Source organism: Budorcas taxicolor, chromosome 2, assembly GCF_023091745.1.
Source record: "Budorcas taxicolor isolate Tak-1 chromosome 2, Takin1.1, whole genome shotgun sequence".
Taxonomy (NCBI): Eukaryota; Metazoa; Chordata; class Mammalia; order Artiodactyla; family Bovidae; genus Budorcas; species Budorcas taxicolor.
The window spans coordinates 16,975,050-17,002,252 of record NC_068911.1 but is presented as its reverse complement, the minus strand read 5'-3'; the positions used below and the strand labels follow the sequence as shown (position 1 = coordinate 17,002,252).

General features: G+C 51.6%; 2 protein-coding genes across 3 annotated transcripts in view; one reads left to right on the top strand and one right to left on the bottom strand.

Moving 5' to 3' along the window:
- Positions 1-841: 841 nt before the first annotated feature.
- On the bottom strand, positions 842-12,320 carry CD19 (CD19 molecule). Its single transcript, XM_052635857.1, has 16 exons — positions 12,236-12,320; positions 11,678-11,965; positions 11,163-11,357; positions 10,745-11,038; positions 9,603-9,710; positions 9,298-9,346; positions 8,300-8,388; positions 7,834-7,947; positions 7,603-7,707; positions 7,453-7,521; positions 7,290-7,349; positions 7,144-7,200; positions 6,501-6,593; positions 6,300-6,398; positions 3,035-3,068; positions 842-897 (listed from the first exon to the last, which is right to left on the bottom strand). Exons 1-14 carry the CDS (start codon positions 12,318-12,320, stop codon positions 6,310-6,312), a joined length of 1,695 nt encoding a protein of 564 aa, XP_052491817.1. The 3' UTR covers positions 842-897; positions 3,035-3,068; positions 6,300-6,309.
- Positions 12,321-17,423: 5,103 nt separating this feature from the next.
- Positions 17,424-27,203, top strand: part of RABEP2 (rabaptin, RAB GTPase binding effector protein 2) — a 13,047-nt gene continuing 3,267 nt past the window's right edge. The window contains exons 1-8 of one of the 2 annotated variants that reach the window (XM_052636377.1): positions 17,424-18,131; positions 18,632-18,841; positions 21,163-21,320; positions 23,944-24,054; positions 24,141-24,488; positions 25,611-25,706; positions 25,797-25,895; positions 27,018-27,173. In XM_052636377.1, coding sequence (XP_052492337.1) covers positions 18,071-18,131; positions 18,632-18,841; positions 21,163-21,320; positions 23,944-24,054; positions 24,141-24,488; positions 25,611-25,706; positions 25,797-25,895; positions 27,018-27,173 — 1,239 coding nt within the window. In that variant the 5' untranslated portion in view covers positions 17,424-18,070. The remainder of the gene's footprint in view (positions 18,132-18,631; positions 18,842-21,162; positions 21,321-23,943; positions 24,055-24,140; positions 24,489-25,610; positions 25,707-25,796; positions 25,896-27,017; positions 27,174-27,203) is intronic. The other variant, XM_052636376.1, reaches the window with a different exon arrangement.

The window sequence follows — 27,203 nt, the reverse complement described above, 5'->3', positions numbered from 1 at the left end:
TATGGTTTTGAATATTTATCTTGAAAAGAGGATAATGGGTTATACCTGCTTGGCTTATATGAAAGTGTGAGATTTCTTTCGGCTTTTGCAATCAGTCTCTTAGGGGACTGCCTGTGACATGCATCACATTCTGTTTAACGCTTATTTAATAATAAAATGGTTTTCTGTCTCTGCCACCTCTGTAGAGAGGTTTTCTGGGTTGGAAGGTTTTGTTTTTTCATTATATTTTCCCAACCAACCCAGCATCCCTCAGAGGTTACCTACCCTCCACACACTACAGTATTCACAACTCCTGTACCAGATGCACCCCAACACACACAGCACAGACACACCCCCTCCCACATGTCACACCTCCTACATTGCCTCCAATCATGACACTTGTTGACCTAAATAAAAGTCAGTTATTGTAGAGAATTCCCTGGCAGTCCAGTGGTTAGGACTCCTCGCTTTCACTGCCAAGGGCCGGGGTTCAATCCCTGGTTAGAGATCCCTCAAGGGGAGTGGCACAGCCAAAAAGACAAACAAAACCAAAGTCAGTTATTTTTACCAGCAAGAATAGATTTATTCAGGAATAGCAGAGAACAAGGAAGTTATACCAAAAGCCATAGGCAAGGCCAACAAACAGAGAAGGTTACTGTATAGGAAAAAAAGGGAAGATATTGGGAGGGGTTGTTTTGAAGGAATGTCCACTGGAGAAAAGTAAGAGTTCAGGGTAATGATGGTTTCTCACTGTTCGAGTTGCTAGGGTAATGGTTTTTCTAGGAGATGAAATGTCCATCTTTTCCTCCTGGGACCTGTAACTGATGATTCTTCCTGGTCCATGGTTCTTCCATTAGGGTCTGTAACTAACAGTTCTTCCTGTAATTGATGATGAGTGTCTTCAACTGACAACGGTCCCTGTAATTGATGAAAGCATCCCCTTCAATTGCATTTTGGAGAAAGTGAAGTCGCTTAGTCGTGCCCGACTCTTTGCGACCCCGTGGACTGTAGCCCACCAGGCTCCTCTGTCCATGGGATTCTCCAGGCAAGAATACTGGAGTGGGTTGCCATTTCCTTCTCCAGGGGATCTTCCCGACCCAGGGATCAAACCTGGGTCTCCTGCATTGCAGGCAGACGCTTTACCCTCTGAGCCACGAGGGAAGCATTTTAGTGAGGGTTCCCTTTATTAATTTGCACACCCCTGACACCTCACACTATACATGCCACACCATATTTCACACAGAACGCCCACCCAGCATACAGCCAATACCACCTGTCTCTCACACACATAGGGTTCACGTGGCTTGCGCTTCACACACCCATCCAATACAGCATCTTGACATCCACCCACATCCTATCCCATCCCCCTCTTCTACCACACTGATATCCACTACACATACACCTCAAGTTAGCCCAACATCTGAAGTCCTCCAAATAGACTCAGCCAAAGTCAAGACTGAAGTCACACAGGCCCAGCAGGTGGGGCTGTTTCCCAAGGGACAAAGACTCTGGCTCTGGCAGTGTGGACTCCAAGGACTTCCCACTCCCAGGAAATCATCTTTTTGCAGCAAAGCTGGAAGAATAGAGACTGCACCAAAAGTCTTTCTGCCACCTTGGTCCCTACCTGAGCATGCTCAGCCTCTGTCGTGTCCAACTCTTTGCGACCCCATGGACTGTAGCCCGCCAGGCTCCTCCGTCCATGGGATTTCCCAGGCAAGAATACTGGAGCAAGTTGCCATTTTCTCCTCCAGAGGATCTTCCCAACCCAGGGACTGAACCCACGTCTCTTGTGTCTCCTGCATTGGCAGGCGGATTCTTTATTACTGTGTCACCTGGGAAGCCCCTCCCTACCTGAGAGGCTCCTGCAAACTAGGGGTGACTCTGAGGGCCTGAAATTTCCCTCAAGCCTGTCTCCCTAAATCCTGTTCACGAGATATAAGTGGTCCAGCACCTGCCAAAGAAACAGATGATGGGGTGGGAAGTTGGGAAACTCGGGAGCGTGGCTGTCTTCTGAGCAGGTCCCTACGCTGGAGGAAGTCCTGACCCAAATGTTCTGGGTGGCCTCTGGCTCTTGGGACACAGAGGCCCTTAATAAATGCCAAATAATTATAATAGCTAGGACTTCCCTGGTGATCCAGTCGTTAAGACACCATGCTCCCTATGCAGGGGGCCGGGTTTCAATCCCTGGTCAGAGAACTAGACCCCCAAGTGCCCCAACTAAGATTCCTCATGGTGCAACAAAGATCAAACATCCCGTGTGCCACAGCTAAGGCTCAGCACAGCCAAATTAGTAAATACATATTTTAAAAATAATAGTAAAGATAGCCAATGTTCGAGTGACTACTATGCCACCGTCACATGCTTCATATTTCACTTAAGGCTCATTAATGTAGCTATCATTACGATGGGTATTTTACAGACCAGGAAGCTGCAGCCCAGAGAGCTTGAGTCACACAGTCAGAAGAGAGTGGGTCTGGGATCAAACCCAGGTAGTCTGATTCCAGAGCACTGGGCTGGAGTTGGCACACCTTGGTTCCTCTCTTCCCCCAAGCATTCCCCAGGTAACCGAGCTCACAAGACTCCTATTTTTGTCCCCCAAATCTCAGGACTTGCCAGAGTCCTTCACTCACTCCTCCTTTCCCACTCATTTCTTCATCTTTGCCATCCTCTGATTGGGTATCAGAGGCACAGAGAAGACCAAGACCTGAATTCACCCTCAAGGAGGAAGGATGTTTTCACCAGGAGTCACAAATTTACATGCTTCAGGCATAGACAGGAAACCTACATGAATGAAGCACGCTGGGTGAGAGGCAATAGAGAATGCTGGGGACTATGGCAATATGGAAAGTTTATATTAGTTGAAGGATAAGTTAGGGAGAGGGTGAATCTTGAGCTAGATGTGGGAATTTTATTTTATTTTTTGCCACATGGACTGTGTCCAAGATGGAAGCCCAAGGAAATGCTGAAGGTTCATTTCCCAACCCCCACACTCCAAATATACACTATGCAAATATAACAGGAAGTATCACTTTCTTTTCTTTCTCTTAGTACATACCTGAGCTCAAATGCAGGACAGAATTTTCCCAGTGCTAGAAATCAAGAAGGAAATCAAAGTCACAGCAGTGAAACAGAAGCCCATTGGAATGCTAGGGTCCCTAAGATTAGAGTTTTAATGACCACCTGGGGACAGAGGTCAAGTTTGCAGTTTCAGGAAGAGCAGCGAGCTGAAACTAAGCCCCCTGCACAAAGCTGGGAGCTGAGAAAAGACTGTATGTCTTGGGCACAGAAGACAGAGGGGGAAAAAAATCCATCCACAAACCTTGGGATACAGCTTGGAAAAAGTCATCAGAATTCCCGGAGCCATCGGAGTATGGGTTTGGATTCAGACCAAACCTCTAGGGTAAAAGCTTGCTCTGAATAAAATGATAAGAAACCTGTGTAGCCTGTAAAACTGTGGCAGAAGCCAAATCAAGCTGGCCCCAGGAGATGTGAGTGGGGCCCAGGGAACTCAGAGGACTCCTGCAGGAGAAACAAAGAATGCTTCCATGGTGACATCGCCATGTACAGATGACAGTAATCACCTCCTCCCTAATCCTACTTTATAACTGGGAACACTGAGGGTCAGTGATTTTGAGTAAGTTACTTAAAGTCAGTTAGCAATTAAAGTATTTAATTTCTCTGTGCCTCAGTCTTCTCGGCTTTAAGGCAATAATAACTTTAGTTTACCTTCCTCATAGGATTGTCATAAAGATAAAACAAGATGCTACTTGTAAAGCATTTATTAATATTAGAACTATGCCTGATACATCATCCTATGAGGAAGGTATATTAAAATAGCTAAAATCAAAGTGTTAGTTGCTTAGTAGTGCCCGACACCACGACCCCATGGACTATAGCCTGCCAGGCTCCTCTGTCCATGGAATTCTCTAGGCAAGAATACTGGAGTGGGTTGCTATTTCCTACTCCAGGGGATCTTCCCAACTCAGGGATCAAACTCGGGTCTCCTACATTGCAGGCAGATTCTTAATGTCTGAGCCACCAGGAAAAAAGTAAGTTTTAAAGTTTCAGAGACAAGAAAGAACAGAGTCTCAACAATAAACATAGGACATTATGAAGAACTGGAGTATTAATAAATGGAATTCTAGGACTTCCCTTGTGGTTAAGGTGGTTGAGAATCCCCCTGAAAATGCAGGGGACACAGATTCGATCCCTGGTCCAGAAAGATTCCCCATGCCACAGAGCAACTAAGCCCATGCACCCTAGAGCTCTGTGCTCTGCAACAAGAGAAGCCACTGCAATGAAAAGCCTACACACCCGCATGAAGAGTAGCCCCACTCACCGCTACTAGAGAAAGCCTGCTTGCAGCAATGAAGACCCAGTGCAACAAAAAATTTAAAAAAAAAAGATGTATGGCTGAGTCCCTTTGCTGTCTACCTGAAACGATTACAACATTGTTAATCAGCTGCACTCCAATACAAAACAAAAAGTTTAATTGAAAAAGAAAAGGAACTCTAGAAATAAAAATGTAGGTATTGAAAAAGTCTAGGCAGCCTTACAGAGAGCAGGAGAGGGACTAGGATTCAGATACCAATTTTCAGAAGAGCACTGGAGCTGGGGCAGCCAGGCAGAAGATACCAAAACTGTCAATGACCGAGTCCATATTTGCCTGAGACAGGAATCTGGGTGTGGTGGAGCTTGCTACATCGTAGTTTCAGAGCCTGGAGACTTTTAGTTCTGAAGTCTTTGTGTCTGTGGTTTACATCACAGGCAGTTTACCAGGTAATAGAACAGGAGCCAGGTTTCTGGATTCAGCTCTGTGACAAGCTAGTCATGTGACCTGGCCTCTCTGACTCTCAGTTTGCAATCTACAAAACTGCACTTAGGAAGGGAGGGTGTCAAGAATGATATAGGTTCTGGAATTAGACTGCCAGAGTTCAAATCCTGACCCCAATCTTTATTAACTAGGCAAGCCTTGAGCACGTAATTTAGTGTCTCTGCCTCAGTTTCCTCATCTATGAAATAAGGTTGTTCGTGAAGGCAAAATGAGTTAATATACAGAAACATACATACACATGTAATAAATATAAAATACTTTAATACAGTCTTGGCACATAAGAGCTCAATAATCTTGTGAGGTGATTGGAAAGATTAAATGCATTCATTGATGTCAGACTATAGCAGACACTCAGTAACTAACAGTGATGGGACTTCCCTATGGCTAAGACTCTGTGCTCCCAAAGCAGGGGACCAGAGTTCGAGCCCTGGTCAGTGAACTAAGATCCTACATGCCATGGACAACTAAGCCCACATGCCACAACTAAAGAGAGCCATGTGCTGCAAAGACTGAACCCCTTAGAGTCCATGCTCTGCAAAAGGAAAAGCCCATGCTCCGCAGTGAAGAGCCTACATAGCAGAGGGGGAAAATGTCGAAGCTAAAGAGCCCACATGCCGCATCCAAGGCTGCAGATCCGGAGTGCTACAACTAAGACCTACCACAGCCAAATACATAAAATAATAAATGGTAGTGATGACTGCCAATTCCTGGATTGCTTCCTCTTCAGTTGGCGCCCCTCGTACGACTGTTGAATGAACCATGATTGAATGCCTGAATGGCGGGAATGGCAGGCAAGTAAAGGAGATGAGTGCAAGTCAAGTCATGGGGGGAAAGGCCCTGTGGTCCCCAAGACACAGTTCTCACTGGATTCCAGAGGGGCTGGGAGCACAAGCGTTCGCATCTTCCCTTTCCCTCCCCAACAAGGGCACTATGTCCCAGGACTGGAAGAGCTCACTGAGTTTGGGCTTCCCAGGTGGCTCAGTGATAAAGAATCTGCCTGCCAATGCAGGAGACACAGGAGACATGGGTTCGATCCCTGGGTCGGGAAGATCCCCTGGAGGAGAAAAATGGCCACCCACTTCAATATTCTTGCCTGGGATATCCCATGAAAAGAGGAGCCTGGCGGGCTACAGTCCATGGGGTTGAAAAGAGTCAGGCATGACTGAGCCACTGAGCACGCAGACACACACAGTTTATTTGGGGAGTGCAAAGGGGGCTGAAGTTTCACTTGTACACACACACACACACACACACACACACACACAGAGTTATGTGCATCCAAAGGTTGACATAACTTCGCTCCAGAGCTGACACTGTCTTCTTGGGGTCCCAGATTTCAAAGCAGGGTGAGGACCTCAGGGCCCTGAAGAGGCCCAGGCTATGCAGAAGAAAGGGTGATGGAAAATGGGTCCAGCAGAGAGCACCCCACTTCCATCCCTTTTCATCTCCCTCCTTTTGCATCCTTGGAGGGCAGTTCCCAGCTCACCTGAAGGGAATCACCTTGTGCTCCACCCTATTCGAGCCCCTCCTCCCCATGCCGGTTCTGGTCCATCGGGATTATCCATGTTCTCATAAGAGTCTGCATCTGGTCAGAACCAGGAAGGAGTAAGATGGAAGTAGAGCCTGAAGTCAGCCAAGAGGGAGGAAGTCTCGGAGGACCACAGGAGGTGGCAGAAGATGCACCTACCTTCCTCATGATTGGCACCAGGCTGGGCGCGAACGAAGCGGAGCTGGGGAGCTGCATATAAGATCCCTCTCATATCCTCATAGGATTGGGACCCTGTGTGGGCAGGGCACAGAGAGTTGGAGGCCTAGGAGCCATCCTGGGGACTTGGGGAAGGAAAGTACAGCCTAAGATATGGAGGGGGCTCTTAGAGACTTGAGCAATATTGTGCTAGGAAGGGTTAGCACCAGGTTCTGGGCCCTTGTTCATTGTAAGTTTTGGTCACATGTGGGTTAGATTACATTCATGGTCAGAGAAAAAGTCAAGAACAGAACTGGAAGGAGTCAGAGTCAGAGTTGTCAGGAGGTTGTAGAGAGAGTTTGGGTCAAAGCTGAGGTCTGCACTGGGGCTGGGGTGAGCTGGAGGTCAAAATCCAGGCTGGAAGTGCATTGAGACTGGGGCTGCTGTTGATAGGGATGGGGGTGGATACTGGGGGTCAGGATAGGCCGTGGGGTCAATGCTGAAGTTAGGGTTAGGAGTCCAGTCTAAGGTCAGGATTGGGCCTGGGTTGGGGGTCAGTGCCAAGGTCAAGGTGGGGCCTGATTTCAGAGCCAGGGCCACATCAACCCAATCTGGGCAAGACAGGCAGGTCCCAAGCACTTCTCACCGAGGGAGGTTGCCTCCCTGCTGGGGTCCCAGGCTGATCCATGGGGGCTCAGCAAGTCTGGAGAAGGAAGAGGGAAGTCATTTCTGGCTTTTGGGTCACACACACACCCACCCACCCCACAGGAACGTGACCATCCTCACACACACCTGTTGTCCTGGTGACGGTCGGGGCCAGTTCTTCATCTTCATTCTCATAAGACTCAGCTCCTGCAGGAAAAAGAGAACTCCAGGGACCACTCCTTCCTGCAGGGGATTCCCAGCCCCGTGGGTTCTCCCGAGTCTCTGAGGCCCCACGACGTCTCCAGATTACCGTTAGAGAAGGAGTCTTCATCCTGAGGATCCAAACTCCCGTCCTCAGGGTTCTCATAGCCGCTGCCATCTGGTGGGAAAGGAGAGGCATCCAACGACGGCCCACAGCCCACGGCCCCGAGGAGGTGAGGATGGGGGAGGGCAGTCTTACCTTGGGAGAGTTGGTCCTGCCCAAGGTTGGAGTCGTTCTCATAAAACTCGGAGCCCTCTTCACTGTCCGGCTCCTCGTAGGCCTCCCCTTCCTCTTCTTCTGGGCCTGGGGTTCGGGGATGGAGGTGGGAACCGGGTCACGGGCCCCCCTCCTCTAGGCCCCAGTCTACTGTTCCTACCCCGGACCGTTCCGACACCTCTCATGTGAGTAATCACCACCCCCATCAATCACCAGTTCCTGGCGGGCTCCGGGACCCCGCGGCTCTGGCCTCCTGGACGTCGCTGCGCGGGTTTCCATAGGACGGCGCGGCGGCTCCGAGGCCCGCAGCCCACCGCAGGGCGCGTCCTGGCGGGTGAGAAGAGATGGAGGCGGTCAGGGCTACGGGCGGAGGATGCTTTCGGGCCCTGCTGAAGGACTCCGCGTCTTGGTACCCAGCCTTGAGCGAGGGCAGAGGCGGGACCTAAATATAGACGCGAGGCTCTGCTCTCGCAACCAGACTTAGGGTCTCGAGTCCTGGGGGCGGGGATATGAGTTCTGAGGGCGGGCCTTAGTCCTGGGGGCGGGTCTCAGATGTGGGTGGTCTCAGCGTCGCGGGGGCGGGCTCTTCACTGAGGGCGACGCTCCGGGTTCGGGAAGACTTGGAGCTCAGGAGATTGGAGGAAAATGGGTGGGATGCCGCTCTGGGTCAGGTACCTACCCGTGCCAGAGTGGGGCATGGAGAGGGAAAGCATGTTTCCGTACTGGCTGTTGGCCCCGTTTCCCGGGGGAGGCGTCACTTTGAAGAACCTGGGGGAGGAAAAGGGAGTTGCACTTGAGGCCAGGCCTCAAGATTCAGGCTAGGCTTCCCTGGTGGCTCAGTGGTTAAGAATAAGCCTGCCAATGCAGGAGACACGGGTTTGATCCCTGATCTTGGAAGATCCCACATGCCGCAACTGAGCCTGTGCGCCACAACTATAGAGTCTGTGCTCTAGAGCCCCCAAACCGCAACTACTGAGTCTTCGCGCTGCAACTGCTGAAGCTTACTCACCCTAGAGCCAGTGCTCCACAACGAGAAGCCACCGCAATGAGAAGCCCGGGCACCACAGCTAGAGAGTAGCGCCCACTCTCCGCAGCTAGAGAAAAGCCCTCAGAGCAATGAAGACCCAGCACAGCCAAAAATAAATAAATATAACTATTTTTTTAAAAAGATTCAGGCTAAACCCTTAGAGGTTAAAACGTGGTCACCTGTTGAAACTTCCCTGGTGGCCCGGTGACTAAGACGTGCTCCCAGTGCAGGGGGGCAGGTTCCATCCCTGATTGGGGAACTAGATCCCACATGTTGTAATCAAGAGTATGCATGCCACAACTAAAGATTCCGCATGCAACAGGGAAGATCAAGGATCCTGCATGCCTGAACTAAGACCCAGTGAAGCAAAAAAAATAAAATAAAGAGTGATCACTTGCTATTAGTTAGCACCTCTCTTCTGACATAGTGAAGCGACTTAGCAGCAGCAGCTTCTGACATAGCCTACAGAGGGATCTGTGATCATCCAAGGAGGACTTCACAGAGGAGGTAGATTTGGTGCTGGTCTTTGAAGGCTGGGCAGCATTTCAACCATAGAGATGGAGGAAAGACACCACGAGCAGAGGAAACTGAGAGCAAAGCATAAAGTGAAAGTGTAGGAATGAGAGCCTGGAGGGCACTGGAATAATTACCTTCTAGTGGGATCTGTCATTCGCTTTCTTTTCCTCCTCAGGATCAGGGCTGATGGGAGTTAAGGGCAATGATCAGAGGAGAAACTCAAGAGTGAAGATTTGGGAGATGCTGGGGAGATAACTTGGAGGAGAAAGGAGTTTAAATTTCAAAGGGCTCGGGTAGTTTGGGGAGGATAGGAAAGGAGGGAGGGCAGGACTCTGAGGTCTGTTGGGGAGGTGTGGGAGGGAAAATGGTTGTCAGACTGGCCAGAGTGGGCTCTCCTGAGGAAGGAGGGGTAAGGCTTGGGAAGACAAACATGACTCACCTCTTCGAAGATAAAGAAAACCCACCAGGGAAGTCAGGCAGAAGATCAGATAAATTAAAGTCACAACAGGGACTTTCCAGGCACCAGTCTCCAGCAGCCAATGCCATACTGGTAGGGGGAAGGAGCTATGAGATGAAGACCCCAGGCTGGCATCTTGCTTTTCAGCCTCAGTTCCTCAAAGCGCCATAGGTCTGAGAAACCCTGGCCAGATATAGATCCTCAACAACCCAAGCTACACGGAGGGCTCTCCTCCCTCCCTCTGAGGACCTGGAACCTCGCACAGGGCCTGGAGCGGCATCTGTTAAGCAAACCATTGACAAACTATGACTATCGTCAGATGCTATGTTAGGATTTAGAGGAGCAAGATGATCAGCTTCCTGCTGCAGCTAAGAACAGCTATGGTCAATGTGAAGGGCAGTGTGGGGTTCACAAGGTTAGAGGTGGGATGTGCCATGTGCTGAGGTTAAGTTAGCAGGGAAAATTCAGGTTGAGTGTGAGAGTTGTGGTTGCAGTAGCACAGTAGGATTGAATGGAGGCAGACAGAATGTGCAGAACATTATGACCAATTTGATGGACGGGTAAGAAAAAAGGAAGGATGCCCAGGTTCCTGGCTTGGGCCTGTGGGCAGGTGTCTTTCACTTACACAGGGTCACCCAGAAGACTATCGAGTTTGGTTTTGTAAAAGTTGAGCTTGCACTGTCCATGGGATATCAAATGGCAATTCCAGGTGTTGGCTGGGTGTGGGGTGTGATGGAGCCTGAAACTGAGTCACAAGGCATGGTGGCCTAAAGAGGCATGGGAGTAAAGGAAGTCAAATAGGATGCGGGAGTGTAGACAGACATAAGAAGGGGGCTCAGGGCTTCAACAGTGAGGTGTGAGGGAGGGAGGAAAACTCCCCCAAAGTTTATGGGAAGAAATAACCAGTGGTAGGAGAAGACAGGGAAAAGTGGGTGTCTCGGAAGCAAGGGAGGAAAAGAGTTGGGGTCGGTGTTCAGTGTAGAGGTTGGAGTTTGGGATGATGGGGCTGGTACTAGGTCTCAGGTCAAGGGGCCAAGGTTGCCTAGCATCCATTTCTTCCCTCTCCTCAGCCAGCCCTCCCTGCCCCAGCCACTCAGATGAGCCACAGTTGGAAGAAACTCTACCTGACTGGGCAGTGACCTTCAGCTGCATCTGGGTGGTCTTGTTGCCGTGGTTACAACGATAGATGTCAGCATCTCGAGCTGTAGCTTCGGGCAGTAACAGAACCACCTTTCCCCCAAGGGTGCCCATGACCCACATCTCTCTGAGCTGGGCATATTTGCTCACATATAGGCTCAGCAATTTGACCTCAGGCTTCATGGGATGCTTGTGGATCCAGGAGACGGAGCCTCTGACCAGGGAGGTACGGGAGGCCCCACAGGATAGCAAGAGCGTGGAGCCCGGGGCCACAGTGAGGTCTAGGGCAGGGAGAGCCACGGCTAGGAAGGTGTAATCCTTGGGGTGGGGGGGTCCTCCTCCCCTGCAGATCATCCAGTTCCCAGTCACCTTCCCCCTCTTCCTGGCAACCCCCCATCACCTTACCACGGTTGTCACTCTGGTTCAATGTGCTGTTAGGTGGAGCACAGGCCCGGTCTGTGTGTGAGATCTCCTTAAAGTGGTCCCTGCCCCACACATGCAGCTGGGACTTTGTGGGGTGACCAGAAGTGGGCCTGGGGCCCTTCCCCAGGTCACAGCTCGGGTAATTGAGGTCTGAAGCATTCCACCGGAACAGTTTCCCTGGGAAGATACCCAGAACCAGAATACAGAGACATCCAGGAGAGGAGGAGAGATACGGAGACCCAGAAAGGTAGACGCAAAGACCCAGAGAGAGACAGAGAAAGAGCGACTCAGAGAAAAGAGTGAAAAACACAGAGCCACACGGCACTGACGTCATAAAGCCACAGGGGGTTTTAGAAGCCACCTAAAACTAGCTCCCAGCTTGTCTCTCGGCCCCTCCAGCCCCTCCCTCCGGATTCATTTCAGCTGCTGGACCTCCTCCATCTCTGGTGGGCCTCCCTCTTCTCACTTAGCCCTCCCTGCCCCAGCCCGGACCTCACCGCTGCCCTGCACGCTGACCGTCCAGCCGGGCTGCCAGCCCTGCTCAGAAGGTGGGTCTGGCTGGCACAGGTAGAAGCCCCCCATATGTTTGGAGACATTGAAGAGGAACAGCATGGTTCCCTGGGGCTCCTTCAGGGTGCCCAGAGGCCCCACATGGATGCCCAGGCCTGGTAACCCTAGGGTCAACGCTAAGAAGGGTGTTGATTGGGAGCCCCGAAACCAGGCCAGTTGTTCAGGGGGACCAGCCGAGGAAGCTTCGAGGCATGGCAGCACAGCGTTGCCTCCCTCTGTGGAGAGAGAGAGAGAGAGACAGGGTGGGGTGGCAGGGTGGAAGCGGGGAGAAAGGAACCCCCAGCCCCCTTCACTCCTCACTCTGGGTGAGGAGCCCCTAATCCCCACAGCAGGGAGTGGGTGAGTCCTCAGAGTCTTTCCAATCCTCCCCTGGATTTTACAGATAACAAAATGGAGGCCCAGAGAGGGTAAGTGACTCGGCCAAGGGCACCCAGCCGGAACCCAGATTTCCAACACTTCCATCCACCTCTGCCCTCCGGACATACCTTTAGCCTCCACTAGGCGTGGATCCTCGGGTCTGACCCCCACAGGGGTAAGGAAGAGGAGGAGGAAGAGGAGAGGAGGTGGCATGGTGGCCAGACTCCCCGGGGCGCCCGGCTTCGCCGCGCGGGGGATGCTGGGGCAGGCGGGGACCCGGTGGGCACTGAACCATGGGCGTCTGTGGGGGCGGGCGGGCAGTCCCCCCAGAGAGGAAGGGGTGGTCACGCCTCAGGCCCAGTCTCCATGCACCCCTCCAGAACCACAAAACTCGCCTCCTCCCTGCTACCCCTTTTTATTTTCATCTCAGCACTTACCACCATGTGAATGACCTTGTCTGTGTGTTTCCTTATTTGATCGCTTTCTGTCCCCCACCCCCCTCGAATGTAAGCCTCTTGTGACAAAGATTGTCCGGTTCAGACTGTACCCATGGTGCCCCAGAACAGGGCTTGGCATGCTATAGCTGCCCAAGGAATATCTGTTGAATGAGTGGGTTCAGACTCCTTTCTTCTCCCCCTCCTCCCTTAGTCAACCTCAGGCTCTGAATTCATTTCCTTTCACACACACATACCAACCCCCTTCATTCATTCAACCAACATCTCTTGGGTCTTCTTCCACCTCCATACAATCAGCCTATCACAAATAAGGTGGGATCCGGCAGACCTGAGTGAATCCTCTGCCTCTGCCGCTTGGCTAAATGTCCTCATCTTTCCAAGCCTGAGCTTCATTCTCTTTATCAACTGGGGATAATAATAGTACTATCCAAATATTATTTGTGGAGATTAAACCGGATGATATACATACAGCAGTAGCCCAGCACAGCACATAGCAAGCCCTCTTTGTCCATGAGAGACGGGGTCCATTAAGAGCTAAGGGTTCAAGTCATTTTGCCACTGGGGCTCCTTTGCCGCAGTCCTGAGAAATGACTGATAGTTAATGCCCCTTTGTCTCCAGATCTCCCCCCATGAAGCCTTTGCTTCAGTTATGGAAGGAACCCATTCAGAAATGGGAAGACCGAGGCCCCCCCGCAAAGGGCAGGGTGTGTCTAAGAGCACAAATTCCGCTGGTGGTATAATTAGACATCAGAAGGCAGGAGTCTTGACTCTTAAATCTTCTCTCTGTCTCACACAAACCCCCGTCTCTTCCCACCCTGCTTTTCTTCTCTCTCTCACCTCGCCCCACCCCTGCATGTGAAGCTCTGTGTCTATCACTGCTGCAGTCACGCAGGGAAAAGGGCCAGGGACCCAGGAGACCGGCTCTCTCAGTTGCTGGTTCCCAGGCCCGTCTCACTGGGCTGTGGCTTCCTGTTTGCCTGAGTCGAACCTCAGGGGACCCTCCAGCTGCCAGGCCCCCCACTTCCCTTTGGTAGGGTTGGGGTGGCTGCAAGGGAAAGACTGGGGCATTGGGAGAATGGAGGGGGTGAGGGAGCAGGAGTCCGTGTGCCTTTCATTCAACAGAATCTCTCTAATCCCTTCACTGGCTACTCAGCTGCCTCACACGCCGAGTCTTCTTGCTAAAGCTTGTCAGCCCCCTGCTTAGAACATTCCAATGCCGGTCATCTGCCTAAAGTCAACATTCCAAACCACGGCCTCCAAAGGTCTGAGTGAGGCTACCCATGACTACATTTGCTGTCTCAGCCCTCTGACAGTCTGCCCCCACTCAGGGCCTCTGCACTTGCTGCTCTTCTTCCTGGAACGACACTCGGCTCTGCGCTCCACTGGCTCCTTTCCATCACTCAAGTCTCTGTTCAAACCTTACTTCCTCCCAGAGACCTTCCCTGACACCCCAGGTACTTTTTTAAAAAATTATTTATTTGGCTGAGCTGGGTCTTAGATGCTGCTTGTGGGATCTTTTGTTTAGGCATGCCAACTCTTAGTTGCAGCCTGTGGGATCTATTAATAGTTCCCTGTCCAGGGATCGAACCGAAGGTCCCTGCATTGGGAGCATGGAATCTTAGCCACTGGACCACCAGGGAAGTCCCACCCCCGGGACTTTTAATTTCACACCTCTTTTATTTCCTTCCCAGCATTTATTTGCCCCAGTCCCAAAGTCTGCTTGTTTATTTTTCAAGTCTTCTCATTGGCCTCCTGCCCTAGATTATTTGCTCTGCTACAACAAGGGTCTTTACTTCACTGACGTCCAGAAGGTGCTCATTAAGTGTTGGTTATATAAAGGAAGGAAGTTAGTTATGGTCACCAAAGGGGAAAGGGAGGGGGGTTATACACTAGGAGTATGGGATTAACAGATACAGACTGCTATACAAAAAATAGATAAGAAATAAGGATTTACTGTATAACTCAGGAAACTCTATTCAAAATCTTGTAATAACCTATATTGGAAAATAATCTGAAAAAAATATATGTATATAATTGAATCACTTTGCCATACACCTGAAACTAACACAATATTGTAAATCAATTATAAAAAATTTAAAAATGAAAAGGAAAGGAAGTTGGGAAGAGTGACAGAAAACTTTTCTCTTTCCCCCATGTACAAAGTCACCAAAGTTAGTCTATTTCTGATCCTTAATAACTCTAGTGTCAGTTTCCCCCTATTTTGGACTCTTCTCAACCAGAATAATTTCAACAGCTTCGTTTATTTATTTGGCTGCATCGGGTCTTAATTGGAGCACACGGGATCTAGTCCCCTGACCAGGACTTGAATCCCAGCTCCCCACATTGGGAGCTCAGAGTCTTAGCCACTGGACCACCAGGAAAGTCCCTCAACAGCTTCTCCTTTGGGCTCTCTGTCCTCTACCTCTTAATTCCCATCCATATTGCTCACAGAGAGATATTCCTTGGGATCAGCCGTGTGCTTCCCCTCCTCAACAACCTTCAATGACTCCCAGGGTTTCAGGTTAAAATCCAAACCTGATAGTTGACTTACTTACAGGCATCATTTCGTGCCCTCATTTCATGCCTTTCCCAAGAAACCCTGCCGCATATACAGGGAATCTGGACTTTATTCTGAGGGCAAGAGGCTCTTGGGGATTTGAAAGCTAGGAGCTGACCTGGTCAGATTTATATTTTCTAAAACTCTTCTTGCCGCAGTGGCAGAGGAGGGGGTTGGAGGGAGTCCAGAGAGATCAGAAAGGGAAGTGTTCATTCATTCATTCATTCACCAAATATTTACTACTTTAACAGTCAGTGTTACGGTTTATTTATTATTACTATTTTGGCTGTGCTGACTTTCTCTAGTTGTGGATATCGGAGTTCTCATTGCGGTCGCTTCTCTTGTTGTGGAGTATGGACCCTAGGGCGAGCAGGCTTCAGTAGTTGCACCACCTGGGCTTCAGCAATCGTGGCACACGGGCTTAGCTGTGCCACAGCATGTGGAATCTTCCCAGACTAGGGATGGAATCCATGTCCCCTGAAAGGCAAGGCGGCTTCTTAACCACTAGACCGCCAGGGAAGTCCTGTTTACTACTGTTTATTTACCAGACACTGTGCTGCTGCTGCTGCTGCTGCTAAGTCGCTTCAGTCGTGTCCGACTCTGTGTGACCCCAGAGACGGCAGCCCACCAGGCTCCCCCAGCCCTGGGATTCTCCAGGCAAGAACACTGGAGTGGGTTACCATTTCCTTTTCCAATGCATGAAAGTGAAAAGTGAAAGTGAAGTCGCTCAGTCGTGTCTGACTCTTAGCGACCCCATGGACTGTAGCCTACCACTACCAGGCTCCTCCGTCCATGGGATTTCCCAGGCAAGAGTACTGGAGTGGGCTGCCATTGCCTTCTCCGAGACACTGTGCTAGGTGCTGGGAAATAACAGGGGACGAGAAAGACAAGATTCTTAATTTCATGGAGCTCTGATTCAAGTCCTGGGGCCACAGAAGGCTAAAGGGGGCCAAGTAATAAAGTGAACCAATAAACAACTGGTTTCTTTATTATTAACCAATAAACAAATGGTGAGACGTCTCTAACGTGATTTAATGGTGGACAGATTATTGAGCTGGTGACTTAAGACAGCGTGATCAGGGACGGCTTCACTGAAGAGGTGACTTTTAAAAACATTATTTATTCTTCCTTTTGATTGTATCGAGTCTTCGTTGCCATGTGGAGGCTTTCTCTAGTTGCGAAGACTGAGGGCTACTCTCTAGTTGCAGTGTGTGGGCTTCTCATTAAGGTTGTGGAGCACAGGCTCTAGGCAGTTGGGCTTCAGCAGCTGCAGCATCTGGGCTCAGTAGTTGTGGCTCATGGGCATAGTTGCTCTGCTCTGTGGTATCCTCCAGGACCAGGAATCAAACCTGTGTCCCCTGCATTGGCAGGCGGACTCTTATCCACTGCACCACCGGGAGGTCCGAGGAGGTAACTTCTGAACCAGGACCTGGGGTGGAGAAAGCTTGGTGTGTTCAAGCAAGGTCATGTTTAGTCTCTAAAAAAACTGTCATACCCTTCCAGAAAGTGGCTGTATCATTTTACATTCCCATCAGGAGTACTTGAGAAGCTGTTTCTCCATCTATTCACCAGCATTTGATATTACTACTCTTTTTAAATTTTAGCCATCCTGGTAGGTGTGCAAATAGGAAATTTGAACTTCTCTAACGATGGACGCGAGTCTGAGTGAACTCTGAGAGTTGGTGATGGACAGGAAGGCCTGGCGTGCTGCAATTCATGGGGTCGCAAAGAGTCAGACACGACTGAGCCACTGAACTGAACTGAACTGAATGGCTAATGAGGTTGGGTATCCTTTTTCATGCTCAATTTGCCACCTACATTAGTGAAACTCGTGTCCTTTGCCCATTTTCAAATTGGATTGAACTAGATTTTAAGCGGGGATGAGACATGATCTGTTTTACAAAGATCACTCTAACTGCTTTGAGAATTAACTAAGGGGCCCAAACGGTGACACAGGCGGAGCAGGAGGCAGTGTGGAATTTCAGGAGACAGATGATGGGGACTGGGGCTGGGTGTCAGCGCTGAAGATGCAGAAATAGGGACCCATTCTGGAATATTCAGTCGTTTGGAGGTAGAGCTTGCAAGACTTGCAGGCTCCTGGAATATTACTTTACAGAGGAGAAGCGGGTTTGGGAGAAGGGGAATCACGACTCTAGACTTAAGTCTGAGTTGCCTGTCACTGACTAGGGGAGATCTCAGGTCGGCTGTTGGAGCGAGAGGTCACAGATAATGAGGGCTTGACCTAGGGCAGTGGCCCATAGAGGAAAGGAGGGATTTGAGCGGCACTGGGAGGGGAAGATTAGCAGGAAGCGGTGACTGGCTGAATAGCAAACTGGGGTTGGGACATGGAAGTTTCTGACTTCCACGACTGACGACGCGGGGGCCCAGGCGCCCAGAAAAGTGAAGTCGACCCAGCAGCCCTGCTCCGAGGGACGCTCCACGAAAGCGGAGGTGCAGGGAGGCTCGACCACAATTCGCTGTAACCTGAGCCAAGCTCCGGCGGAAGGGCGGCCAGGGACCGATTAAAAGGGTCAGCTCCGGGGACTGGGCGAGACCGCGAGAACTTTGTCCTCCTTAGGCTGAAGCCGGCGGGAGTCCCGGAGGACGTGTAATTTGAGCAGAGCTTCCAAGGTCACGCGGAGACGCGCGAGGCCTTTGATGAAAGAGCTACTTCAGGGTTTGAAGGGTAGGCGTCCAACAGCGGAACTCAAGAAAGAACGCGGGGAGCGGCGGGACCCGGGGCCGCGGCGGGACCCGGGGCCGCGGCAGGGCGTCCACTCGGCAATCTTCGGCTGAGGTTCGGCCACCCCCGCCCCCCTAACTTCGGCCTCAGCCTCGAGCTCAGGGCCGATCCGGAAACAGCCGAGCGGATCCGGAAACAGCCGAGAAGACCCGGAAGCGGTGAGCGCCGTCACCAGGGAGTGCGGGAACCCGCCGTTTGCGCGGAGGCAATGGCGGCAGCTGCGCCGGCGGCCGCGGGCGAGGATGGCCGGCGGCGGCTGCCAGGGGCCGGTACGTGAGGGCTCGTCCGTGCACGCGAGGGGCGGTGAGGCCGGAGGCGGGGCCGAGTTCGGCGTCGCTGGATGGGGGGGGAGTGGGGGGAGCCTGGAGAAAGGGGCGGGACCATGCCGCCAGGAAAAAAAGGTGGAGGGGGCGTGGTCTAGCTATGCAAGGTGGAGGGCCAGTGGCAGGTTAGAGGTGGGGCCCAGTGTGGGAGGGGCGGGGCGGGGCCAGGTGGACAAGGGGCGGGGCCACTGGAAGGGAGGGGGGCGTGTCAGAAAAGAGGGGATTGGGTGAACCGAGGGAGAAAGAGGCGGGGCTCTAGACAATACGAGGCAGAGCTAGGTGAGGAGGAGGTGGGGAAGGGGCGGGGCCAGGTGAGCAGGGCGGGGTTAGGTAAAGGTGCAGGGACCTTGGCTGTAGTTCTAAGTTGCAGCATTTGAGGATTTGGTACCTTGGGAATATTGGGAATCAGAGTGATGAGAAAAGAGGCTGATCCCTGTCCTCCACAGCGCTGGACATCCAGCCCCAGGAAGGGGCAAAAGTTGAAGCTGAGTCCGGGGAGCTCGAACGGCTTCGGGCTGAGCTAGCAGGCGCCCTGGCAGAAATGGAAACCATGAAGGCTGTGGCCGAGGTGAGCGAGAGCACGAAGGCCGAGGCTGTGGCGGCGGTGCAGCGGCAATGCCAAGAGGAGGTGGCCTCGCTGCAAGCCATCCTGAAAGGTGAGGCAGGTGGTCCTCCCAGACCCCCTCGGCCCCATAAGGGGGAGTGCATGACAAGAAAGGGGTCATGACCTACACCCATGGGGTAGTTTAGCAGGACTGCCTAGCACAGGCAGGCTCGGGACTCAAGAGGAAGAAACAGAAGAAGCGTGCTTTTTTAATTTGCATAGAACCCCAGGCTGGGCTCCAGCAGCAGCTCTGTCAGTTCCAGCTAAGTTTAGCTCAGAAGGCTACCTCTTCCCTGGCCTCATGTCGTTTCTTGTCCCTCACTAATGACTGATCAGCCCTGAAAGTGAGCAGTTTCTCAGTTCCCTGAGAACTCGTTTGAGTCTTTGGCCTTCAGACTCAGCCCTGGGCCTCATCTCTGTAAATCTCATTATCTGATTTCCTTGCTTCCCCAAGCACCCCTACATCCTCGCACAACCTCTGCCTCCCCCAACACGCACCAACTTCCCTCTTCCCTCACGTCCTCTGTACTTGGGATACATCAACTCCCCTCGTCCCAGATCACCCAGCATCTTTTCCTCTTTTCCTGCTCTCCCCTAGTCAGAGGCCAGATTCTCTGAAATAGCTTCCAGTGACGTCCCACCCCTGCTTCCATGGCTACTGCTGTAGCGGAGCTCTCTGTCTGCTCCTGCATAATGTTGCCTCAGCCTTCTTAAAAGTCTCCCTCCATAGTCTGGCCTTGACCTTGGCTTCCAGATTAAACTTCTTACAGTTCCCATCCCACCATGTCATTTCCCTTTCTAACGACCACTCCTGGCTCCAGACTTCTCTGGGCCCATATTTTGTACATTTTAGGCATCCGTGTCCCATCTGTGCAATGTGGTTGTCTCCTTATATGACTTACCTTGTAATCTGCTTGATGTTTGTTCTTCAAATAGATCCACTTTTTAAAAACTTACACACATCTATTTTAAAGAGAACTTCCTATCCATCTAAGAAACTGTGTCCTAAATAATAACGATAACCAACATTTATTGAGTGCCAGTCTTCACTGGTGGCTCAGATGGTCGAGAGTCTGCCTGCAATGCAGGAGACCTGGGTTTGATTCCTGGGTTGGAAAGATCTCCTGGAGAATGGGATAGCAGTCCACTCCAGTATTCTTGGCTAGAGAATTCCATGGACAGAGAAGCCTGGTGGGGTAGAGTCTGTGGGTTCGCATAGTCGGCCACAACAGAGCGACTGACACTTTCACTGAACTAAATACTTGATGAGTAGTTAATCTTCATCAGAATTTCTATAAGGTAGGAACTGTTATCCGTCTCCATTTTACAGAGGAAGCTCGGAGGCTCAGAGGTTAGATAACTTGCCTAAGGTTATATAGCTGGAAAGGAGAAGATTTGAACCCTGGCAGTCTGACAACAGAACCTTTACTTCTGATGTTAGTATGTGTTAAAATAAGTAACTATGCAAATGAAAAATGACCATGTTCCACTCAACGTCACCTTTAACTCTCACTGACCTGTAAAGATGAATTCTAAATCCCGGCATGGCATTCTGCATCTTCACTGCTGTTCTTCCAGTGTGTCCACTATGCCCCAGCCACACCATCCACTTTCCCACCCGTGAGCCTTTGCACCCGTTACTTAATGTGTCCTTTCTGTCCTTCACCGCTTGCTGGTGTCTCTCCTGGCCAGGCAGGCAGGGTCTGCCTTCTGGACCTGCTTCAGAGCGAGGGTCTCCTTCTGGGACCCCCAAGGCCAGGAGTGGTCCTCTCACAAGGTCTTCTCAGACTGCTTTGTAACTTTCCACGGCTATCTTTCTCATTGGACTGTGGGCTCCTGGTGTCAGGGTTTGTGTTTGATTAATTTCTCTATTTCCAGAGCCCAGTTCAGAGTCTGGTCCAGAATGAATATTTATGACTATTATTAGATATTGCTTGTTATTCTTATGTATTAATAGCAACAGATAGCCTATCTTTAGCATTTATTATGCACCAGGAAGAGGGTTAAAGCCCTTCCCGATATCATGTCATTGGATCCTATAACAAGCCAGCAGGGTTTTCATTAGCTGAGGACATTGTGCAGAGAGGCAAACTGCCCAGCAGCTTGCTGTGCTGTGTTCAGTTGCTCAGTCATATCCAACTCTTTGTGACCCCATGGACTGTAGTCCGCCAGGCTCCTCTGTCCATGGGGATTTTTCAGGCATGAATACTGGAGTAGGTTGCCATCTCCTCAGTCCAACCACAAAGCCTACTGTCATCACCGCTATGGTAAATTGCCTTGCAGAGAGCAGCAGTGATGGAGAGCTCCCTGTTCGCCCCCAGGTAGGGCTGACGCACTGACCCTCCCTCTCCTCTGCCCTTCCTGCCCTGCCAGACTCCATCAGCAGCTATGAAGCCCAGATCACGTCTCTGAAGCAGGAGCGGCAGCAGCAGCAGCAGGACTGTGAGGAGAAGGAGCGGGAGCTGGGGCGCCTGAAGCAGCTGCTGTCTCGGGCTCACCCCCTGGACTCCTTGGAGAAGCAGATGGAAAAGGTTGGGGTTGGGATAGTATCTGCCCCCTCCCCGGGGACTTGAGAAGATGTTGAGGCAGCCAAAGGTGACCTTGGGGCACAGGGTTTGTTGATGTCCCACTGCCACGTCACTGGGAGCAGGGCACCCAGCGATAATTCTAGGTACTAACCCTGTACTCAGCACGGGAAAATTGGGATTTCTCTGGTGGTCCACTGGTTAAGACTCCTTGCTTTCACGTCAGGGGCCACAGATTCATTCCCTGCTTGGGGAACTAAGATCCAGCATGCTGTGTGGCATGACTCAGAAAAATTAAGAAAAGTCATGTGTGGGGGCCCCTAACATTTAAGGATACCGATTATGCACTAGGGACTGTGGACAGACTCAATCTCTGCAGTCTTTCCCGTGAAAGACAGGTCCATTAGATCCATGTAACAGATGAGTAAGGTGAGGCTCAAAGAAGTTTAGTCATTCTCGCCAGGTTATGCACATAAAAAGGAGCAGATCTGGGACTTTCCTGGTGGTCCAGAGGTTAAGAATCCTCCTCCTGCCAATGCAGGGGACACAGGTTTGATCCCTGGTCCCGGAAGATTCCATATGCTGTGGAGCAGCTAAGCCCATGTGCTACAGTTACTGAAACCCAAGAGCCCTAGAGCCCATGCTCCACAACGAGAGAACCCACCACAATGAGAAGCTCTTGCACCACAACTAGAGAGTAGCCCCTGCTCGCTGCAACTGGAGAAAGCCCATGCTCAGCAAGGAAGACCCAGCACAGTCAAAAAAAAAAGGAGCAGATCTGGGATTTTAAAATCTAGGCAGCCTAGTTCTAAAGCTTTGTTCTTAATCTCTATGGTGCACCATCACTTTTATTCCTGCTGTCATAAACAATCATAGGAAACACATATTATCAAACTCTTCACCTTTCAGGGCTAGTTCACATCTTCCCTCCTTTGAGCCTCACAGCTGCCCTGTGAGGTAGGTACTTACCTCACATTATACATGAGGAATGTGAGGCTCACCTTATATGTGAAGCTCAGGGAGATGGAGTAAATCTCCTGGTGAGAAGGACAAAGATCTAAACAGGAGCACAAGAAAGGAAGGCCTCCCACCCACAATTTGCCTGCAGGGACTGCCACTAAACTTGCATTCTAGTGTTCCTCAGGGAGTGGTTATGCAGGGTGGTGAAGGAGAAAGGCTCTGCTAAATTAAATCTGCCAGGTACGGTGGAAAGAAGCACAGGCCCAGAGTCAGGAAGTTCCGGTCCTGGCCCTGGATCCAGCCATCATTCATCCACTGTGTGGGCATCTGCAGAGCATGTACTTCAGGGCTTCAGATGGGATCAGAGGTGTTTTATTTGGGCCGTACAGGCTTACCCTACCTATTGGCAGTGTTCACATAAGAGATTTGGAGGTTTACACTGAACTTGTCTGAGATGGGTTTTTGAATTACTCAAGAGGCAGAACTTATATGAATTGGAAGAGGATGGATGACTGGCCAATTTCTGCCTTGGACAGCTGAGTGGATAGCAGGGTCATTGTTGTTGACCTGGTGCTAACGAGAGGAGAAATGGCAGTGTGAGTTGGTTTAGACTGGCTGTACAAGGACAGAAGAGCCTGTCCAACCCGCAAGTTGAGGTGTCCAGAGGCTGTTGACTGTACAAGTTCAACAGAATCCCAAACCTGAAAAGAGAGCAAAAGAGAAGCAGCCAGCAATATGGCGATGATGGGAGTGTGGGAAGACATAACAGGTAGGACAAAGTTTGAAAACCCAGATCAACAGGGGCTTAAATAAGGTAGAAATGTATTTTTCTTGGGTTTTCCTGATAGCTCAGTTGGTAAAGAATCCACCTGCAATACAGAGACCCTGGTTCGATTCCTATGCCTGGAAGATCTGCTGGAGAAGGGATAGGCTACCCACTCCAGTATTCTCGCCTAGAGAATTCCATGAACTATATAGTCCGTGGGGTTGCAAAGAGTCAGACACAACTTTCACTTTTATTTTTATTAGAGTTCAGAAGTATACATTCTAGGACTGATGTGGCAGCTCAACAAGTCGTTAGGAACTCAGGCTCCTCCTATGTTGCTGGTATGCCATAGGTAGCGTACTGCCTCGTGGTCCAGGATGACTGCTTGAGCACCAGCCATCACATCTGCATTCTAGCCAGCCAGAAGGAGGAGGAGAAGGAGGAGTAAATACAGCCTTTCCCCCTGAGGGGTTGACCTGGAAGTTACACCCAGCATGTCTGCCTACATCTCATTAGCTGAAACTTAGTCATATGACCATGCTTAGTTACAGGGAAGCTGAGAAATGTAGATGGTATTCTAGGATTCAGGTCACAAGCCCAGCTGAAAATGTGAGACTCTATGATTTAAAAAAGGGACGCATAATATTGGGGGAGAAAAGTATGTCACTCTACAAGTGGGCAACAAGAAGGCGGTTGTGACTTTAGCCACCTACCATGTGACCTGGGGTAAGCCTTGTAAGCGCTCCGAGCCTCTGTGTTTCCCTCTCTAAAATGGGGGTGATAGCACGTGCCTGGGAGGATTAGAACAACTGATGTGCTTGAAGGTAAAACTCTGACAGGCCTGAGGCTCCTGCAGTCGGGAGGACTGCCTGTCACTGCCCAATGCCCCTTCCCCTTCTCCAGGCCCATGAGGACTCGGAGAAGCTGCGGGAGATCGTGCTGCCCATGGAGCAGGAGATCGAGGAGCTGAAGGCGAAACTGCTGAGGGCGGAGGAGCTGATCCAAGAGATCCAGGTGAGGGGGTGGCCAGGGGCGCTGAGGGAGGCAGGGGCGCTGCGGGACCCCAGCCCCTCAGCCTGTTCCCTGCCCCATCTCCCTAGAGACGGCCCCGGCATCCCCCTTCCCTGCACGGCTCCACGGAGCTGCTCCTGTCCCGGGACCCATCTCCCCCTCTGGAGCCTCTTGAGGAGCTGAGTGAGGACGGGGGCCCAGCGGCTGAGGCCTTCGCCCACAACTGTGATGACAGCGCCTCCATCTCCTCCTTCTCCCTTGGCGGGGGGCCCAGCGGCAGCGCCTCCCTGCCCCGCAGCCGCCAGGGCTTGAGCCCCGAGCAGGAGGAGACAGCCTCTCTGGTGTCCACGGGCACCCTGGTCCCTGAAGGCATCTACCTACCCCCTCCTGGTTACCAGCTGGTCCCAGACAACCAGTGGGAGCAGCTGCAGTTGGAGGTGAGTGGAGAGGGCAGGGCGGGCTGCCAACACGCACGCATCCATCCATCCATCCATCTCTCCCTTCAAGTCCTTACTGAGCTAGAGCCGGGCATCCTGGAGTGAAGAAGAAAACTCCTACCCTCTTGGAGCTTCCTCTAGTGAGGAATCCAGGCCCAGACATGCACATGGGCCCATGAGGAAGACAGCATCACAGGGGGAGACTCCCACCACAAAACTCAACAGGGTTGTGGAGGGACCTCCATGGCTGTCCAGTGGTTAAGATATCACCTTCCAGTGCAGGGGCCACAGGTTCGATCCCTGGTCAGGGAGCTAAGATTCCGTATGCCTTGTGGCTAAAAACCCAGAACACGGAAACCACAGAAGTAACACTACAAATTCAATAAAGACTTTAAAAATGATCAACATACCAAAAAAATCTTTAAAAATTAGGATTATGAGGTAGAGACTGGCAGGGCAGGAGATCTTCCTAGCTGGCAAGAGAGGTGCTTTCTGAAGATCAGAGACCAAAGGATCTGCAGGTTCCAAGGCCCAGAGGATAGACATACTGTGGTGTGTCTGAGGAGCTGGAAGGCTGCCAAGGAGGGGAAGAGAGATGAGGTCAGAAAGGCAGGCAGGGGCCACAGGAGGTCGGCCTCAGCTTCGGGGCCAGGCATGAAGTTTGCGTTTCAGACCAGGAGCTGTGGGAAGCCTCTGTGGAGTTTAAGGCAGGGAGAGGCCTGCTCTGCTTTGAGCTCATCATGGGTCACTGGTCTCTCTAGGTGAGAATGGATTATAATCTGGGGAAGGGATAACAGGAGAAGCAAGGTGGCTGGTTGGAAGGGTGACGCTTGATGTAGCTTAGAGGAAGGTGGTGACTGGGACCAGGAGGTGGCGGCTGAGATGGAGACAAATGAGTGGATTTGGAATTCATTCTGGAGGCTGCCGGGCAGGGCCTGCTGGTGGTCCGGACCCGGGTAGTGGAGGACAGAGAAGAGTCAAGGTCCGTTCCGAGCTTTCAGCTGGAACGACTGGGCGGATGCTGGCACTGCCCAAGGAGATGCAGGAGGCAAGGCGTGAGAGGCCTGGAGAGGAGGGAGGCCTCCCCTTGGCCGTTGAGGCTGAGGCCGGGATCTATGGCAGGGGCAGCAGCTGCAGAAGGACCTGGAGAGCGTCAGCCGGGAGCGGGACGAGCTGCAGGAGGGCCTGAGACGGAGCAATGAGGACTGCGCCAAGCAGGTGGGTTCAGCCTCAGCTCCAGCCCCACAGGGCCTCTACTCCTGGCTTCCTTCTGGCCCCGCCTCACCCTCGCCCCACCTCCACCCACAGATGCAAGTCCTCCTGGCTCAGGTCCAGAACTCAGAGCAGCTGCTGCGGACCCTGCAGGGAACCGTGAGCCAGGCGCAGGAGCGCGTTCAGCTGCAGATGGTGAGGGCGGGGGGCCAGGGGGGCCAGGAGAGGAGTGGGAGGGGAATTGGTTGAGGCCCACGTGGAAAGTCGAGACGCCTGTCCTACAGCCGTCCCCCACCCCGATCTGCTCTGGCTTCACCCTGGAGTTGGTAAGGCTTCCTGATAAGAGGGCTTCCAGGGCACCCAGTACCGCATTTAGACAGAGCCCACCACACACTCAACTCAGTGATCTTTAAGCTAATCCCACAAGCCCAGAGCCGCAGCCTTGACATGGTGAAATTGCAATAATGGGTCCTAGCTTGCAGAGTCATGAGGATGAAAAGCAGAGATTGCAAAATCGGATGCTTCTCGAGACAAGAGAGGCAAATGGTTGAACAAGGTCTGGTGTACGGCCAGAAGGAGCAGCAGGCAAACAGAGACCCTGTAAAGGGGGCTTCATGCCCCTCGACTCTGCTGACCGCGGCATGTGGGAATTCAGGCTTCATGCTGCCTGGTTTTCTCATTTGTCGAGAGAAGCCAGATCCGGATATTTGTGTGTAGTCTCCCAGGTTTTAAAGTTGTTGTTTAGTCGTTCAGTCATGTCTGACTCTTTGCGACCCCATGGACTGCAGCATGCCAGGCTTCCCTGTCCTTCTTTGTCTCCTGGAGTTTGCTCAAATTCACATCCATCGAGTCGGTGATGCCATCCAACCATTTCATCCTCTGTCATCCCCTTCTCCTGCTGTCAATCTTTCCTAGCATCAAGGTCTTTTCTAATGAGTCAGCTCTTTGCATCAGGTGGCCAAAGTACTGGAGCTTCAGCTTCATCATCAGTCCTTGAATGAATATCCAGGGACCACGTAAAACAACCGATGTGGCCTGTGGCTGCCACTGTGTGACCTCAAAATCATCGAGGAGGCTGTAGAAAGAGCTTGACATGCTTGGGCAACTAAGATCCCTCAAGCAAACAAGGGAAAAAAAATAAATAATGAGCTTGGGAGCCAAAGACGCTTACTGAAGGGTGTTTCTTCTTTTCTCAGCTGAGAAGGAGGGCGTGGGCTTCCTGGTTCTCCTTCCAGTGTCTGGGAGGAGGGCTCAGGGTCTGGCCTCACAGGAGATGCCAATCCCCTCATCGCCTCGTCCTAAACTCTCCACCCCCAGGCAGAGCTGGCCAACTCCCACAAGTGCCTGAGCCACGAGGTAAAGCGCCTGACAGAGGAGAACCAAGGGCTCCGCGCTGAGCAGCCACCATCCTCAGCTCCCCGGGTCCTGGAGCAGGATGAGGGCTGGGAGGAGTCGCTGCCCAGCTCGCTGCCGGTAAGGGGGGTGTGCGCCCTTCCTCTCTAC